Below are 18,918 nucleotides of genomic sequence, written 5' to 3' on the forward strand. Positions count from 1 at the left end.
TGCAGTAGAGCAATGCATTCTCAACGCAATCTGATTTTGAAATCAAGTGATGATGTGTTTGTTGATTAAGACGTATAGAAGGAGACATTTCTTCAATGTGATGATTTCCAGAGCAAGAGTAAACAAAATGGTTAAGTAGTGTACCCACTAAAATATTTATTATTAAAAAATTATTGGTTTTACAATTTTGCCTTTCAAAAAACTGGCATCTTGCAGGCAAAAAAATAGTCAATCTCACAGGGTAGCATCTGAAGGTCATTTTTATCAATATTTGTAATAATGGAATCTAAGTATTATTTGAACGTTTGCAGGACATCCTGATGCTGTGCTGGTCGTACCGGGTGTCCGAGCGGCCCGACTTTGGCCGCTTACTCAGCACTCTGGAGAAGCTCCCCAGGAAACGACTGGCCAGATCCCCGTCACACCCTGTTCACCTTTCAAGATCAGCAGAGTCCGTTTTTTAAATGCCCTTTTAATAAATCCCCTCATCTTGTGTTATTCAAGTATTTTAGTATCAAATCTCAATCAAATAGTCTCTTCTTTAAATATGTCACACCGATGAATGGTCATTACATCGATCTAATGGCTACGCACATACAAACTCGACACGACCACAACTCTTGAACTCTATCTATGTAAGTCAGTTGACACTGAGTTCACTCGACATTTTTGATTGGGAAACAATTGTGTGCGCTGGCAACTATATGGAAAACGGCGTGGCGAATGTGGCATGTCGTATTCAGCTGATACCATTACATCTATAGCGAGAAATTTTGTTGCCTTTTCAGATTTCAATTTATGTTCAAGTCGTATCGATTTTCTGTGTGCAAAACCGCCTTGAGTATTTGTTGAAGCGTGTGAAGTGTGGTATGTATTTAGAGTGGATCCCGTTACATATTCATAGATCAAATGTGAAAAATCAATTACAATAATAGCCCAATGGCTATGGTATAATTAGAATATGTTGTGAAAATTGAAGCAATGGATTTATTCTTTGTACTAGTGACATTTTATAGCGGAACTTTGTTATTTCAAAACATTGATACATTATTTATTATTCTTGTTATTTTATATATTAAGTTTAACGAAAACTGATCTCTAGTCATTGACAACGATATTAAAATAAGACTCGAATCTAAGAATAATATTCATTAATTCTGGCCAATAGGATTTTCAATATTAAGCTTAAAATCCAGCTTTGCTATAATGAGATATTATGTATAGTGAAACAACAAAACCAAGAACTAGGTGAAGGTGTTTTGGATATTGTCTATGGTCACTATCACTGATAGTATTTACATGTCTCTTGTTGTATCGGGTTATCTCATTTTACACTCCTCACATTCTTTCTCGTTACCGCCTGAACCGTCAAACCTCATATAAAATATTGAATATATCTAAACAAAACCCCGGTACTGCCTGGTGGTATAATCCACAAACTAAAAGAGCTCAAATTGTAACTTTGCGATATAGCTCAATTTGAGCATTGGCCGACCTAGCCTTCTATATACCCCGTCTCCAATTCTTCATAATAATAATAGTCCTGGTATGCAATTCCAGCATATTTATGGCTTTCCGGGTACCCTATTTTCGCTGGACGTTTATAGGTACCCGTATCTCTAGTATACGCTGGACGTTTGTTCCCCAATTTAACCTCAGCTATATTGCACTTGCAGAGAGTATCATATAACTCATCATTATATCTAATTGTCTGCAGCCCGTCATCATTCACGGATACTTATATCCTCTGTAGAATCTTCATTAAAGGTTTCGTCCAGTTTGAGTTCTTTTCATGGGCAGTATCACACTCGTTACTCTACACGATTACTATGCATATTGACCCTAAAGTTCTGGATTTATCTGTAGAAGTATGAAGTATGATTCACTGTTTTACTCTTTCTGGTTCCTCGTTTCCATTCATTTATACTAATTATTATGATAATGACTAATCATGCAGGTCGCTTCCAATACATAGACGATATACCTGTTGTTCTGCAACAAATTTATTTGCTTGTGTAATAAGCTAAAAGCATCAGTGATGTTTATAATTATTTAAAACTTTCGTCAGAGTTCTTGACAGATGGATATTCTGCTAAAATATGTTTGTTTATCAGTCATTGAAATTAACAAAGTTCCACTATATTAAAACACTAGATTTTTTACATATTCGTATGGTCATTTCAAAAAACTGCATCCCATAAGACTAATTTTAGCCCACACTATTTTCTCAATATGTATTGCATTATGTATGTGGGATATTATTCGATACAGAGTTCAAAGCGATGAGCTTCGGAAAATATTTGGTGAATTACTCTCACGTTGTTCTCATGTGTGAATAAAGAGAACAGAATGTGAATTATGGTTAGATTAATGGGGTAAAAGTTACCTGAATGATTACTAACTATGAATTAACGTTAAAATTAATTTCAGGGGTAATGCATAATATCAGAATTGAAGTGAAAAATCATTATATTTATCACTTTTATGGAGTATAAAAATAGGATTTATTTAAAACAAAAAATATCTGCTTTTGCTTACGATGTGTAAAAAAACTTATCATTCATAAGCATTTGCTTGAAATCTATCCTGCTCAATGATTATTGTAATGGAATATTATTTTTTTATCATTATTAGTCAAATCAAATTACTATTATTGGAGAGTCATGAATTGTTGAAACGTATTGAACTCCAAATGTGAAACAAAGTGGAATTAGATTAATAGAAACAAATTACGTAGGAAATCATTAATAATTATTTATCGATTACAAATTACTATATTTTTCTTAGTGAATTAAATAATAAAAATCATTAGTCAATGCGACAAAAAAGTGTTGTCAGTAATAAATAATAATTAAATCGAGGAATCTGTCTACGTACTTTGGTTATTTATTAATTTTCTTGTGTTTTCTAAATTATATTGGCTTCCAAAAAAAACCTTGGCTTAATAAAATATAGTATAAAAATATTGTAAATACTAGTCCATTTCTATAGAATACTATTTAAGAAAAATGCATTTTGCATATTTATTATTATGGACGTATGATTGATTTTCAGTGTATTTTTTTCACTTTGTTCTAACAGTATAACAAAAACACACTTAACAGATAAGGGTTTAAAACAAAACAATACTGCTTACTTAGTGCGAGGTTATCAAACCAATACAGAATCTCTCGATTTATATTGTAGATAATCTGAACAGTTATAGTATTATCATTTCTTTTAATATTATTAGTGAATAATCATTATTCGAATTTTTCTATAATTCGTATTTTTTCAACCATAAATTACTAACAATATTTCAAAATTTGTAATCTAAAGTTGTTTTATTAGTACTAATTTTATTTTCATACAAACTATAAAAAGTTAAAAAAGTTTGTGATTGATGTTGCATAGATAAATGACTCTCGTGACAAAATGAAACTTGCTTCAGGTAAACCAGAAAAGGGTCCATCTGGCAGAAGAAGAGTTTCTTTAACATATTTGTGAAGTAAGTTGCCCATTCGGTGCCAATGAATCTTTTCGAAAATCAATCCTTGAGGTTTCAGGCATTGATTAATTTAATATGGAAATATTTTAAAATTCTACTTAAAATATTAAATATATAAATCGGGAGATGTCTGTATTTGGTTATTACAAATTACAAGTGTGCTATTCATTCTAAATATATGTGTATTTCATATAACTCAGTTAACTTACTATGAATTATGAATTAATAAATTGTATTGTCTACAAACATAGTTTGGCTAGAATATGATTATCTGGCTTCGTGATGGACGTAACCCAGTGATTTATAGAGTAAGATATTGTGTCATTATTCTTCATTTTGATTGTAGCTAAATTCAATTTTTAAAATCAAATGGAAACAAACAATTCATTTATATGTATGAAGTCGGCAGTTTGTCAATGTTTGCCAAAAGATCTATAAATGTACTAGCACCTGACAGAGTTTATCACTGACAATGTCTCGATTCCATGACCGAGCATAACATAACATGTACATGATGGGTTCTGTCTGTCTAACAGTATAGTTGTATTACAACCGGCTTTAGACAATTTATTATTGGCCCATCCCTTGGTACATTATATGTTAATTAAAAGAAAAATTTTAATTCAAGTGGAATTTGACTGTACGGTGAACATAGTCTCTGTTTCTGAGTGAGAAACCTGTACTATTTGTAATTGAGCCCCTCTGGAATAGTAGCACTATCCTGAAGTCTTTGTTTTGATCTAATAGTGTTTAATTAAACACGGCGTGCCAATTCAAAAATCAGGCTCTCACCTACTTGAAACCTACTACGTACTTACCTAGTTATAGGTATATTATAGATATTTTATTAAAATTTCAAAACTCAAAATTAGTGTCTGAGATATATTTTCGAGAAATCTTTGCCAGACAAATAAAATACTTTTATAAAACATTACATAGAAATACAACATTAGTGAATGATGATCAAAACTATCAGAACGATAGAAGCTCTGGAACCCCATCATTCTTATAAAAAAGAGAATATTTATTCATTTTAACACAAGCCCATGAGGTTCAATTACAGTAGCGTAGTGAAACAGTAGTGCAGTGTTAGAAGTGAAACAATCATAATATAAAAACCAAGGCTTTGAGAAAATCACATAAATGTATTGTGACCTTACCGAGAACCGAACCCGGTGTCCCAGATGAGAAGAGCTAGTGCCTTATGCACTTGACTATGACAGCTGCCATTTTTTAGGGGTTCCGGTTTCAAAATAATTGAAACGGTTCTAGGCGTCGGTTCTGGTTCCACTTTCCAGTTGTTATTACAATATAATGAAGCATACTGTCACGGTATCCTACTGCCTTAAAAGAGTACAGTAATATTACCATTATTGAAATATGTGTTTTACTATTATTAATTATCTTATTCTAATGTACCACGCTACCGTCAAGAGAACAATTACGTGAATAAATACAAAATAAATATATTTTTGCAAATATGTGTCTGCATGTAAAAGTAAACAAAAAAAAAACATACCAGTTAGTTTGTGTAAATAACTAATGATTAATATACATAATGTACTAGATTAGTTTCCTTCGAATGCGCGATTTGATCGTACGTAAGTTAAGTAAAACAATTGTAAACTTTGTAGCAAAAATATTTAGACACTGTTTGTCTGAATCGATTACTTATATTATTATTTATTTTTTTATTATTACGCAACCAAAGAGACATTTAAGACTTATGAGTTTACGGATAACACACCACACAGTCGTGTGACGGCTGTGTATTCAACGTCCCAAATTTTAAATATTTAAACTAAAAGAGTTGCCGAGGATTAAACGAATACAAGTGACATATTATTAACACTTTACGTACTACTCCCGCACTATAATTGCTATTGACAGCATATTTTGCCTCCGTGGTATCTTTAGACACATAAACATCATTATTACGAACACGGTTAATTCGAAATCCGCTGTAAATCAATATTAGCTAAAATTCATAAAATCTATTTATAGCGATTTCCACTAATTCTATGAATGAACCATAATAGTCACCACTAATATCTATTAATCTAAAATAAATGTATCAAAAACGGTAAAAATGTTACAAAATTGTAAAAAATTCAATTTTCGAGTAACAAGGTTTTACTGTACAACTTTACCATTTAAAATAAATTTGATATAATACTTTTAACATGTGGACACTGCATTGTTGTTAGCCTCCCGGTCAATTGTAAATTATTTCAAGTGGTGTCAAAAATGTCTTTTCTTCATGAATAGATATCAGTTTTTTTTTTTAAATATCTCGGGTTGTATTGTAATAACTGTAACACTGTAATAGCTAAAAATTTATAACAATAATATTGTGGATTATTGATGGTACATTAAATAAAAACCATTCAATAGACTTCAACCTCAGAATGATTAAATTAGAATGCTGTTTTAAGTATCTTCTGAAAATGTGTTCAAAAGTTTTATGATTTTTAATTTATCCATCGAAATGTGTTGATTTTTTATTCCCAACATTTGATTATATCCCAAGGACATGGTGTATAGTGTGTTAAACAATGTTGCTTCTTATTTTTGTATAGCAACGTAAATAATTTGAATGTTCAATACAAATAAAGAAAGATCAAGTTTTTTCTTGGAATAGTGGATCATTTTAGAAAAATACATATTTAACTTTGAATTCGATTTGGTCAACTTGATCACCGGTGCACTTGAATTCGTTCAATCCCCAGCAGCCCATTTATTTATCATTTTTGGAAATACATTATGAAAATTCAAAGTAATGCTATGTTCCGTCTGCACGTGTGCAATATGGTGTAATACGGGAGGCATCAATGATAAAACTGCTTTGAACAAATTGAGCAGCATATGCGTGCGTCTGGTACAATATTGGGTTGTCATACTTCATGCAATCGTTTAAAATTAAAATGGTATGATTTTTACCGGGATTTTTTCCAAATATTGTGATGGAAGTGTCAATTTTATTCAACATTCTTCCAAAAAAACTATTGTTTTTTAATCCATTGGAGAAAATGCTGTTGAGCAAGTGATTCTGGCCAATCGGCACCAATTTGGCTTGTCCTTAGTAAAAATGTTATGTTTTTTATTATTAAACATTTCTTAGTGTTGCAATACTCACACAAGTTTTTTTTTAAATATTTAAATTAAACATATAATAAAAAAAGTTGTAGCAGTTTTAGTATACTCTTGACAAATTTATTACAAAATGTAATCTGGCCGTTGATCCACTTTTTTCTTCTTTTATATCTGTCTTCAATGGATTAATGCTGATATCAGTCTGAAATCTTCACCAATCGATTCCTCGTGATCAGCTTTCATATGGAAATGTGAAAAACATGGGTGTTTTAATTGGCATAACGATAAGAAATAAATTGCCACTGCACCGTATTCTAATTGTACACCTCAGGATTTCCTGTATTATCTGTTATATGTGCAGACAAAGCAGTACCCGTATTGCACATGAGCTGACAGTGTAAGAAGGTTTTTTTTAGTAGAATTCCATTATATAAAGGTTTAATAATTACAAATCTGTTGTTGGGTTGTTAAGAGGTAGGGCTCTACAGTTCCGACAGGCTTCATGAATCTACCCTTGCCCTACATATTCACTTGATGCTCTGTATCATAAGCACACATTGAAAAACATTATGCGTCTACTAGACCTGGAATTCAAACCGGAGTCACACGACTTACTACTTATCCATTATTTGATTATTGAAATAAGCTTCAGAAACATACATATTAGAAAAAAAAATCTTTTTTAACGATATTCGGTCCTCGTTTAGAGCAAATGGACACCATGCGGTGATCTCCAAGAATCCCTATCACTCATCAGTCTTGCGTCGTCCCAGGTCATGTCAGCATGCTGTCTATGCCTTGTGGTAATTAGCAGCCAGCAAGATTCAACGTCGCTTCTTTACCATAGATGTGAAGAGAGGCTGCATGGTCCGTTCTCTTATCTCCTCATTCTGCCTGAAGTTATGTCATCATCGCATACCCTTTTCTGCTGCAAGCATCTGTTCTCGAAGCTCCATATATGATTGCTCTGAGCCTTCGTAAGGTGCCATGACTCACTACTGTAAAGCAGCACTGTCAAATAAACAGCATTTTGATTTAACGAAGTACAATTGTAAGAAAAATTACTCTATTAAAATCAATGCAATTATTTAAATATTATATAACGGAATTTGGAATAAATGTTAACCGAGTTGATCAAACTTGTAGGGTTCATTTCTGACTGCGATAATTTATTCTATTCTTCAAATACTAAAATATAAATTCATATCTAAATTGTTAAGCGGCCTCGATTCTTTAGGGATTTTGTGAGTTACAACCACTATAGTGTGGACCTAAATATTCAAGTTAAATGAATATTATGGTTTATTGAAACTATGAAAATTATGATTCATGGATTTAAATTTCAGCTGTGTACCACATAGTTTTTACATATTATTATCGAACAGTGAAGTTTTTGAATTAGGAAGGCTTATTTTTTTATTGTTACATATTCTGTTATTTGAAATGTTTATGAAGCGTCTATTATTGAATCCTGCAGGAAAATAAAACTTATATCCACCTGCAAAGATCTATAAAGTATATTTATGACTGATGAACGACTATGAAAGTTTCTGTCAGCTACTGACGATTGTAAATATAGGCTTAGTGACCTTTTCTTATTATAATTAAATATTTGTAATAGTTTTATAAGGCTAATTGTCTTTTTCTTCACTTCACAATTGGCTTTAAAATAATAAAATTTATTATTGTATATCGTTAAAAGTGAAACTGTTAGAAAAAAATGATAAAATTTTAAAATCGTCGAAGCTGTCATTTCTGATATTTTATTCATTCTAAGATTAATATTTAAACTGCTTTATGTAATCTAAACCTAAAGGAAACTTGAAAAAGCCAAAAACATTTTTAGAAAAAAGATGTGTCAAAATTTCATTTAAATGAACAGCATTAAATTTGACTAAACGGGTTGTATTAAAATTTATGGCTTTCTTCAAATAAACAATTAAATTCCAACTCTACATAGATCTTTTTAGCCATTAGTCAATTTCGTGCCATTATCATGCCATTTTAAAAACAAAATGGATGTTAATCGAATACAGTAAGAAGAATGCATAAAAGCTAATCATAATCAAATGAACATTATAATTTATTGTTGTGATAAAATTAATTATAAACATTACGCAAAATGAGTATATTTATGTTATTATATTTATTTGATGTAAGTGGCAGATTATTATCGGCTACTGCGTGTTCATTTCACCCTAAGAATTCTGAACATCCTCATTTTTATCCGACAGTATTGACTCAATGTCAGTTATTTTCATGTTGACACTTCCATGAGGCCTCTAACTGCGATTTGCTTTTCTTTAGCAAGGTACACCTTGTCTCAAAAAACCTGTGAGTGTAAATTATGATATATCCAACTAGATTTTAAAGCTACTGACTGAAGGTGCTTGCAGTAAATTGATTTAAAGATAACCATGATATACAGAAAAAAAAATCTGTTAATACAAACCTCTAATCTGTGGAGGCCCATATGATCCTATTAGGATCGGACATGGTCGAAAAAAAAAAATGATATGCAATCCGTACACTTCTATATAGATCATTATCAGTGACCGACTTTTTATCTTTAGACATCACAGACTGGATTGAATCGATATGTCAATTGTTTACGACTTGTATTCATGATGCATGAATAAGATACTAAAAGGTACGTAACGATCTTTATGGAAGTGTACAATGTCAAATTTCAAACTAAATTTCTCACATATACCAGTATTTCATGACTAGAAAATTTCTGAAATCTATGGTGTATGTGTTCTACAAAAAAATCGAAGTAGTTTAATCCAAACAAACTCACTGCATAGCAATTTCGTAACACGAGTGGAGTCCATTTATTATTATTTGTTCTGTACTTAACTAAATTGATTTAAAGTAATTTATTAGTTGAAACTTGTACCTTTGAAGTTTTACATGTTTTCTGTTGTCAGAATTGTAAGATATCTTAGATTTTGTATATAAATTATCATAATTAATTGAGAAATCTTATAATCCTGTCTGTATCCCGTATCCCTTCAATAATTTTAATCTTACCTCAATTTGTGAATTTTACCTGAGCATAAAAATATACTGAATTAAATTTTCACGGTTATTTTATTTGAACACTACACAGAAAAATATTATGGGGGGGTCATTTTGAATAAATATTCATTTTAAGGCAGCAGGAGGGAGAGAGTTTAAAAAATCTAGCAACTGCCATTGATTTCTCCATACCCAGATACTTCTCAATTTGAGTATAGCGATGAAAACCAGGCCTACAGCTGTAACTTAGGATGCACCAATTCATGAGTGACACACAGATCTTCCACAGACACAGGCTGTGTGCATCCTATAATGCTGAGATGAGGGGTCAATCTGTTGAGAAGGTTATTCGATAGCCCAATCATCTGGGTCACGAGCCTCAATAGTGAGGTCCTGACGAAGAAGTAATATTTCATTCATCCAAATAATTTGTATTTTTTTCATTCCTGGGGGGGATTTAGACCCGAAAACCCCCTCCTTGCCTGGCACTTCCGAGAGACAAGAGATCAGGATTCAAATGGACAATAACAACGGCGGAGCAGTAGGCAAAAATTAGTATTTATAGGGTAAGATCATTTAGGCGTCAGTCGTGATATCAGTGTCCTAAAAGTGTGTCAGCAAGAGTTATTTTGTGATGACGTTCTGACTATTTTTTGTCAGTGATTAATGAAAAATATGTGACTAAACCAATAAAATCCTTTTATAAAATTGTAGTCCACCAATGATCTTTATCTAACAAAAATTACTCCATGCACATTGCAAAGCAAGTCTTACTTGGCTCCAAATATAATTGTGGTGTCTATGGTTTCAATTTAAGAGCGTGATGCAAACCCATACTTTGGCGTGTAAGTCCCTAAGACACGTCTAACTTTAAGGGGCTGATTTCAACGACCTAAGTTCAGTGAGAAAAACATATTATATAATTCTTATTAGGACGCCTAAGTGGAAGAAAGAAAGAACATGTGACGTGTTTTTCTTGTTATAATGGCTGCTTTACGTTAACGGGCAATCAGTTTCGTTCTACCAGAATATTGGAGGAGATTTTAACTCTTTCCATTTTACAGGTGAGATAGTCTAGTCCGAAAGATTCTAATAGGATCTAGTAAGAAAGTCATGGATTACAGTTAATTCTATTGACGTTCCTCACTCATTGGACCGGCAATTAATTGTTATTTTATAAATGCGCCACAAGTAATATGCTACTTTAAATTTTGTGTCAGATTCTAATCGTAATACCTAATACTTATTCGGAGAATGATCAGTACCAAAGGCAAAAGATGTGCCAATCTCAACACAGGTGACAGTTGAATTTTTGGAAAGAGAATTAATGTTGAAAAATGAATGAACACAGATGAATCATTAATGAAATTCAGAACGACCAGCATCAAAGTATATTGCGAGATACTTGGATCGATTTTATCAAGAACGTTAATATTATATTTTAATTTTGCCAATTTTTTCGTTCCTATATTGTAAATCGCTGGAAATTTTACATTTACGTTTTGTAGCCGTTTGCCATCCCTGGACTCAACAAAAATGTTTTACTTCTGCTGTAAGTGGAGGCCGGGCACAATTTTTTTTTTTGCAAATTATGCAATAGCAAAAAATTCCAATTCGAATAGTTTAGGGGGTAACCAATATCAATGATAAGGAGGAAAATGGATAAAAAAACAATAAAATAAACAACAATTTTATTAAAAATAGTTTTATTATCAATTGTTTTTAAAAAAATCCTGCCACCAATCCGGCAACATTGCTACACATTTGTTTAAGTTCTTTTTCAGTAAGAAATTCAGATGCGAGAATGGCGTTACCGATCCCAATTGTTTCCCTTGTGGTGCGGGCATTAATCCAGATTTTTCCGTTCATGCCTGCCGCCATTTCGAAAGGATATTCTTTGGCCAAGAGCTCCAGTAGTGGGCATTTTTTATTGAGAATTTTTCTTATTAAATTCAGGCTGCACGTAAACACAAAGCCGTCTGTCAGAACGCCGAGTTTACCTTTCTTCCCATGCGAATCTACACAGACCAACTCAGGCTCCACATCTTTGTTGGCCACTAAAAGCCTGGCAAAGAGAGCATCGCCGATTTGTACGTCGGGTCTGTTTTTCTTAGTCGCACTTTCAAATGCCAGATAAGAGAGCGACGCCGTTTCACTGGATCCAATATCAACCTTAAAAATATCGCCAGATTTCTGAGTTACAACGCCTACTACATTTTCACTGCGCACCGGAACGTATCTCTTTTGATGATTGTCTATCCAGAATGTGTTGGGATCTTTCTTCCGCAAAACTCCCGCTTTGCACGCCAGTATTTTGTCAGGTTCTCGCTTTAGTCCGGGGCCCAGAACAATTTTTAACTTTGAGGAAAGATTTGTGATTTCAGACACTACATCGCCTGGTAGAACGACATCTCCAGGTCGCACAATCATTTCTAAAATCAATAAATCAAATTTAAAATGGAAACTATAGTTTTCTATTAAATCTGATGTACATTAAAATTGCATTATTCTAGGTTAAGAATTGCATTGCAAATTTACAAATGTCAAAATTGGATATAGACAAGAGATGAGTAGACATAGACGATAGACTAATATACTAAAGCCGCGTTAACACGATCCAAGTTGACTTGGACCGAGCGCACTCTTATGAGACATCTTCATACAAATTATTCCTATCCAAGCTAGCTTGGATGAGTAGGACGCGGTCCAAGTAGCTTGGATAGGAGTAATTTGTATGAATATGTCCCGTACAAGTGCGCTTGGATGGCACTCGGTCCAAGTGTACTTGGATCGTACTTGGACCGTGTGAGCGCGGCTTTAAGAATGTTGCTATAATTCTTTCACCCAAAGATTGTAGGTCCATTTACCTGGATCATCCGACTTTGAAATTTTAACTTTTTATGGGTACGTTCGTTAGTGCACGAATTATTTTTGTTTTTACATATATTAACCGAAAAATTCTAATTTCAAATTGGGTGATCCAGCTAAACGTTATTAAATGTTTTAGTGTGTTCGTTTGTGCATCGTTAGTGCACGTTTGTAAACGCATTTTTTTTCGTTTATGTAACTACTTACACAGATGTGGTTTATTCGAATTTCAATTAGGGTGACCCAGTTAAATGCTGGATACTTGAAAACTTGAATTTTTCAAATTGAAAACACTTGTGCGTCGGAAAGTACACAAGTTTTTTTTGTCTTTTTACGTATGTACCTATATTCTCGTATGGCGTATAGTCATACATATACCTAATCATCGAAACCTTGTTGAACGAATCAATCTATGATAGAGAAATAATGGGCGACAGATAGGTTGGTACCACAGGAAACACACTAAAAGTAATTATATGATAAAATTCCACCACTGTAATAGCGCCACAGGCAACCTTTTTTTTTATTATTAGAGCAAATCTCACTTAATTGGTTGACCTGACACGCCGGGCCCCTCCTAAGCCCGGGCTCCCAGGCTAGAGCCCTGTCAGCCCCCCCCCCCCCCTTGTGGGAGCCATGCTCTCCGACGTGACTAACTATAGACCTATATCGATACTTTCTGCCTGTTGACTGTTCTTACAATGACTTCTCGAAAGCATTTGACAAAGTCGATCATGATATCCTGATGGAAAAACTCCAACTTATTGGATTGTCGGATCGATTTTTGAAGCTATTCGGGAGTTATTTTAGGAACCGTCAACAATACGTATCGTACGGCCTTTATCAGTCACAGACCTTTTACACATTTTCTGGTGTCCCCCAGGGCTCAAACTTAGGGCCGTTGCTGTTCACGATTTTTATAAATGACATAGCATTGGTAATAAAAAATGCTATGTTTTTGTTGTTCGCTGATGACTTGAAACTCTTTTCGGAGGTTGTCACCTTGGACGATTGTCGTCAGCTCTAACTTGATATAGATAATATATTAAATTGAGGTAGGCGTAACAAACTAGAATTCAATATTGATAAATGCAATCTTTTATCGTTAAAAGTGTTGTTTTTCCAATACTCGATGCATGGCAGAGTTCTGTCACGAATATCATCTGTAAGGGATCTTGGCATTACGTTTGAGAGTAAACTGACATTTATTAGCCATATAGTTACCATTTGTAACAAAGCGCTTAAAATGTTGGGCTTCGTCATGCGTACTTCCCGGGTCTTTTCAGATGTTACGGTATTAACGAAGCAGACTTAAGAGTGGGTCTATTGTTTGGGCACCGCATCAGTTGAAGTATTGCCTTATGGTGGAGAGGGTACAGAAGAAATTCTTGAGACTCCTTTACTTGAGGTTGTATGGATACTATCCGTGGCTTTATCCAACTGACTTTCTCTTAGGCATGCTTACATACTGCAGTCTGCAATTTAGAAGAAATATTTATTTAGCTACGTATTTTTTTCGACTTATACGAGGTATAAATGAGAACTCTGCCATTCTGGGCAGTGTTGACCTGTGTCCCCCTGATAACTATCTTAGAAATAGAGACCATCAGTAATGAATACGTGTACCAAAATAATAAAAACTGACATTTTTATAGAAAAATATTCTACATACCAACGCCAATAACTTCAACTATAGTCTAAGTGCCTCAAGCAAGTCAAAAAAAACACAGCAAAATAATTAAACCTGTCGACGTTGTAAGTCCGTTGGCGTGTTTTATTTATAATGGTGTAAGTAGCACTGCAGTGGTCAACGGCATTCAATATACCTAAAATAGCTGACGATGGTGTTTTGACACTTGCGAGTTCTTAATACCTAAAATTATAGAAGCTGACGTGATTGCTTCACACTGTAAAACTACATTTTTCAAAAGGTCTGCTTCATGAAATTTTACTGCAATGACTCGGTATTTTGTAACTACAGGCAATAACTACTTTTTACTTAGAGCCTTATTTAATACACGTATTCAGTTGTTTATTCTCCCAAGGTGCAGAACCAACCTGCCACTGGTAATGTCAATTGGGAGGGCGATAACTATGTTCAACGAAATTGCTTCGGGTGTTGATATATTCCACCTACGTGAGAATGAGTTTAGGTGGACGTTGTTTTATAAATTCTTAAAATAGGGTCTGCTTAACTCATCCGGTGTACTTCCTTGTACCTATCTAATTTATCTACTTATCTATCTCTTTTTTTATGTAATACTGTTATATTTATATATCTTTGTTTCTAAATGTCATGTTGTGAACGTCTTAAACTTATAATTTGTAATGTCCACAATATGTTAAAAAAATAAATGAATTGAAAAATAAATTGAAATAACCGTTCACAAAGTGTCGTAATCAATGGCTATTCGTCTGATGAGTTCCATCTGGCGTACCACAAGGCCAGTGACGTCACTAGACAAAATGCCGCCCCTAGACAGCGCTAAAATGCCGCCCCATTTTCATACAGTATTTTTTATCATCCTTTCATGACCCCAATATTTAAGAAATGTTTTGTATGGATACATTACAACAAAATGTATACCACTAAATCCGATTTAAATGCTCCCCTTCATCTCTACGTCAATAAACAATATTGCGAGTCCACGGGTACCTACGTATAATTTAAAATATAATTCGCAAATATGCAGGTGTCATTGCTGGTCATCAAGGACGTGACGTCCAAGGACAACAGAAGTAAACTAGACATCGCTAAGCCGACGAAAAAATACAGTCCTGTTAAACCTTTTATGTCAATTCTTAATACATTTTGTTTCCAACCAGTGAGCTGATTTTTTTAATCGAATGATATTTTTATTATTAGGTACTTACTAAGTTTAGGTACCTATTTCTATATAATATAACTAACGATTCTCCTCGATTTGCTGCCCTTCAAGTGATTGCCGCCCCCAAGCGATGCTCAATTTGCCTACCCCCACGGGACGTCACTGTACAAGGCTCACATCTAAGGTCCACTACTTTTCTGTATTTTTATTAATGACATTACAAAAGTGATTCTCAATTCCAATTGTCTATTATAGGTACGCTTATGACCTCAAACTTTATAAGGAAGTACAAAATATTGATGATATCTCTCTTCTTCAGAAAGACCTAGACAATGTTCATAAGTGGTGCATGGAAAAGTCATGATTCTTAACTTCGAGTTTCGACAAGTGATTTTACATGAAATTCACTCGTCGCCGTTTGCCATACCAGGCAAAATACCATATCGGCATATACCTAGGTACAGCAAAAACGAAAGGATGATTCGGTTTGTCAATGAGTAGCATGCCGATGTGGTATAGGAAGACCCAAAACGTTACTAGAGATTTAATGTTTTTTGCGTATTAATTAATTATTATTCATTATTCTATTTTCTTTTATATCTTACTCTATATTTGTATCCACATTTTATTTTTGGTGATTGTTATTTAAATTTGTAATAATACGAAAACAAACATGTTAGGTATATTAAATTTCATCAACTGTTTGATAATGCTCACTGTGTCGAGCTCAAAAAATAATGTTTAGCCTGTTTAATTCTTGGTGAAGCTATTATAACTTTTCAAATTTAAAAAATGTGTAACCTATTTGCAGCGCTCGAATTGGAAATTTTCACGAACCGGAGCGCTCGATAATTTTACGATAATATTAACATAGTTATCTAATTGTATGTGTATTTTATAAAAAATAAGTGTGTTCGATTTTTATTATATGGTATATCTGGCTCAGACGGCCAAATTAATATTTCCCTGAGACAAAGAGATAATCTTGAGGATTTTATGAACCGGAACGGCGCTCCGGTGCGCTCCGATCCATTTCAAGCCCTGCCTATTTGTAAATAATCAGAACTGGTTTCACTAATTGAGCATTTTCAAGGAAAATGTATTAAATATCTTTCAGTTTTTAATAATAAACACCTACTGTTCTATTTTATTATTATTATTTGTATTATTTTTAATTATACATATGTATATGTCTACGATAATTAAATCTATGTCGTTAACATAATTATTATATTGTTAAATTTAGTACTTCGACTATTTTTTGAATAAATATATTTTTTAACTTGTACAAAATACATTTATTTTTTCTCCAAGAAAAATAACCACATAACGCCTTTTACGATTTCCTCATGCGTCATTGCTATAATGCAAGTTTCATAACACCATAAAATCATACATGTTAATTTCAAAAGACCTTAAAATGGTGGGTAAGTTTCAAAGTCCACTAAAATGAAAATAATTTAATTTTTAATTTATTCTCTTATTAAAATATGTAAAAAGTGAATAAAAGATATTAAATAGGTAAGATAATACTATTAATAATGTATAAATCAAATAATAAATACCTACATAAAGTTTACGCATTCAATAGATATGACCTTAGCTCATTTTTATCAAAACTATCTAAAATCGTTTTAGGGGGATTTAAAACTCGACGCTTCAATTTTGATTCAATGTGTTTTAATTAATACGCAAAAAACATTAAATCTCTAGTAACGTTTTGGGTCTTCCTATACCACATCGGCACGCTGACCATCGACAAACCGACTCATTCTTTCGTACACGTATTCTCACGCACACAATCGACAAACCGCTTTATCGTTTTGATACTGCTGTACCTACCTAGATGGCAAGGTGCTCACGGAGATCTCGGGGTGATCAATGATTCCGCTTTGACGTTCTACTACCAATTTGATTCGATCATATCCAATGCTGGGTTCTCTTTTGAGGCTATCGAAGATCTCAAAAAACCTTCTGCCAAAATTCTTCTTTATAACGCTCTGGTACAATCGCAACTCGAATATTGCAGTTCAGTATGGAACCCACACTAGAGTCTGTATTCATTTAACTGGTGTACACGTCACACGGCAAAGCATTGTGCCATCGCGTTCAACTGTTGCAAGTTTTCAATGGGAGGGAACGAGATGGATGCTGAAGCGGGGGGGGGGAAACCGGCACGCCAGCTTATAGAAGATATAGGTACTCTACAACACTATTCATGTCAACAGGTTGGAACAAGTGCCAAAACGTTTTTTAAGACATCTGTCTTTCAGCAATCACCTCAATATCAACTTACCCAATTATTCTTCCCAATTAGAACATTTCAAAATCCAATCTTTAGAAACACGGCGTACTATTTCTGACCTTATTTTTATCTGCAAAATAATTAATAACCATACAGATTCCCTACAACTAACTACTGTTGTCTTACATTAAATTTAATATACCAAGAGTCAATATTCATCCTCACATTTCCTCACCTTTATTTATACGTATAAAACCAATTTAGGTTACAATTTATTGTCCAGTGGCTCGAGTCTGCAGAACCCTGAATCTTCACAGTGATCGTGTGGATCTGTTTTGTTCTCTTGCCTCTTTAAAATCAGGTTGCTCCGAAATCCACGACTAATAATTGTATCTGGACGACTGCTTATTATTTAGTATTAGTATTTTTTTAAATTGTATTTTTTTCTTGCATTGCCTGTCTTAAATTTCTCTCTAATAACTCTCCAATTATATTCATTACAATATTTGATCTTATTTAATTTGATTTATTATGCATTTTACGAGAAATGGATGTTAGCCAGTCGCTCAACCTATTACGTAGTAACTACTCTGACTTCAGATACAAATTGAAAAATAATATGAGTATTTGCCAGATCCAAGGTTCGAACCTAAGATCCACGACATCATAAGCCGACGACTAAGCTGCTCGGCCATCGTGAGCGATAGCGGGATGGTGACTATTATGTTTGACAAGAAGGTGAGGAAAGAATATAAAAGGTCAATTACAAATAATGGAATTTGATAGTGTGCATGCCAACATTGAACGACGTAAAAGAAATCGAGAGATATTCTCACCATCTAATTACGTAGTGTTATATAATAAAGGTGATTGCAAGATAAAGTTACCTAATTACTTGGGTGAGCATGGATTGGGAAATATAGCAAGGTTGTGGGTAATGGTTTTTGCTCGCTTTAATATGACTTCCGGCGCTAGGTACAGTCAAAGTTTACTAAGATGAAAAATGTATGAAAGGAACATAGAATTAATATAACTTATATACCTATTACCTATATAGGTACTAATATACTTAATATAACTACAAGGAATTAGTAAAGAGACTGATTTAAAAGCATAACCTGGGCGCCACCTCAAAGGAGCATAAAAAACAAATTATAATAATAATATGTAGGCCGTACCTACACAGGTATAGCAAGATGTAAATTAAAGTCGCTTGATAATTCAACATTAATATATATTATAACAAATAAGAATAACGATATCACAAAGTTTAACAAATGATACGAATTTGCACAGCATGAACTACATTTAAAATAAATGCTTAAGTAGAAATTGAACGATAGCTTAACTAATATGTGAAATTACGAACTCGATGG

At 33.4% G+C, this 18,918-nt stretch overlaps 2 protein-coding genes across 3 annotated transcripts in view; one reads left to right on the forward strand and one right to left on the reverse strand.

The window, feature by feature from the left end:
• The window catches only part of ksr (kinase suppressor of ras), a 38,290-nt gene extending 28,627 nt beyond the window's left edge, over positions 1-9,663 (forward strand). For both annotated transcript variants that reach the window (XM_085944309.1, XM_085944310.1), the window contains exon 13: positions 312-9,663. In XM_085944309.1, coding sequence (XP_085800435.1) covers positions 312-464 — 153 coding nt within the window. In that variant the 3' untranslated portion in view covers positions 465-9,663. The remainder of the gene's footprint in view (positions 1-311) is intronic.
• A 1,633-nt stretch (positions 9,664-11,296) lies between these two features.
• On the reverse strand, positions 11,297-12,269 carry Rrp40 (exosome complex component Rrp40). Its single transcript, XM_085944236.1, has one exon. It carries the CDS (start codon positions 12,029-12,031, stop codon positions 11,324-11,326), a length of 708 nt encoding a protein of 235 aa, XP_085800362.1. The 5' UTR covers positions 12,032-12,269; the 3' UTR covers positions 11,297-11,323.
• Between the last annotated feature and the right edge of the window lie 6,649 nt (positions 12,270-18,918).

Source organism: Rhyacophila brunnea, unplaced genomic scaffold (assembly GCF_057557595.1).
Source record: "Rhyacophila brunnea isolate RB1 unplaced genomic scaffold, BYU_Rbru_1.0 scaffold_17, whole genome shotgun sequence".
Taxonomy (NCBI): domain Eukaryota; kingdom Metazoa; phylum Arthropoda; class Insecta; order Trichoptera; family Rhyacophilidae; genus Rhyacophila; species Rhyacophila brunnea.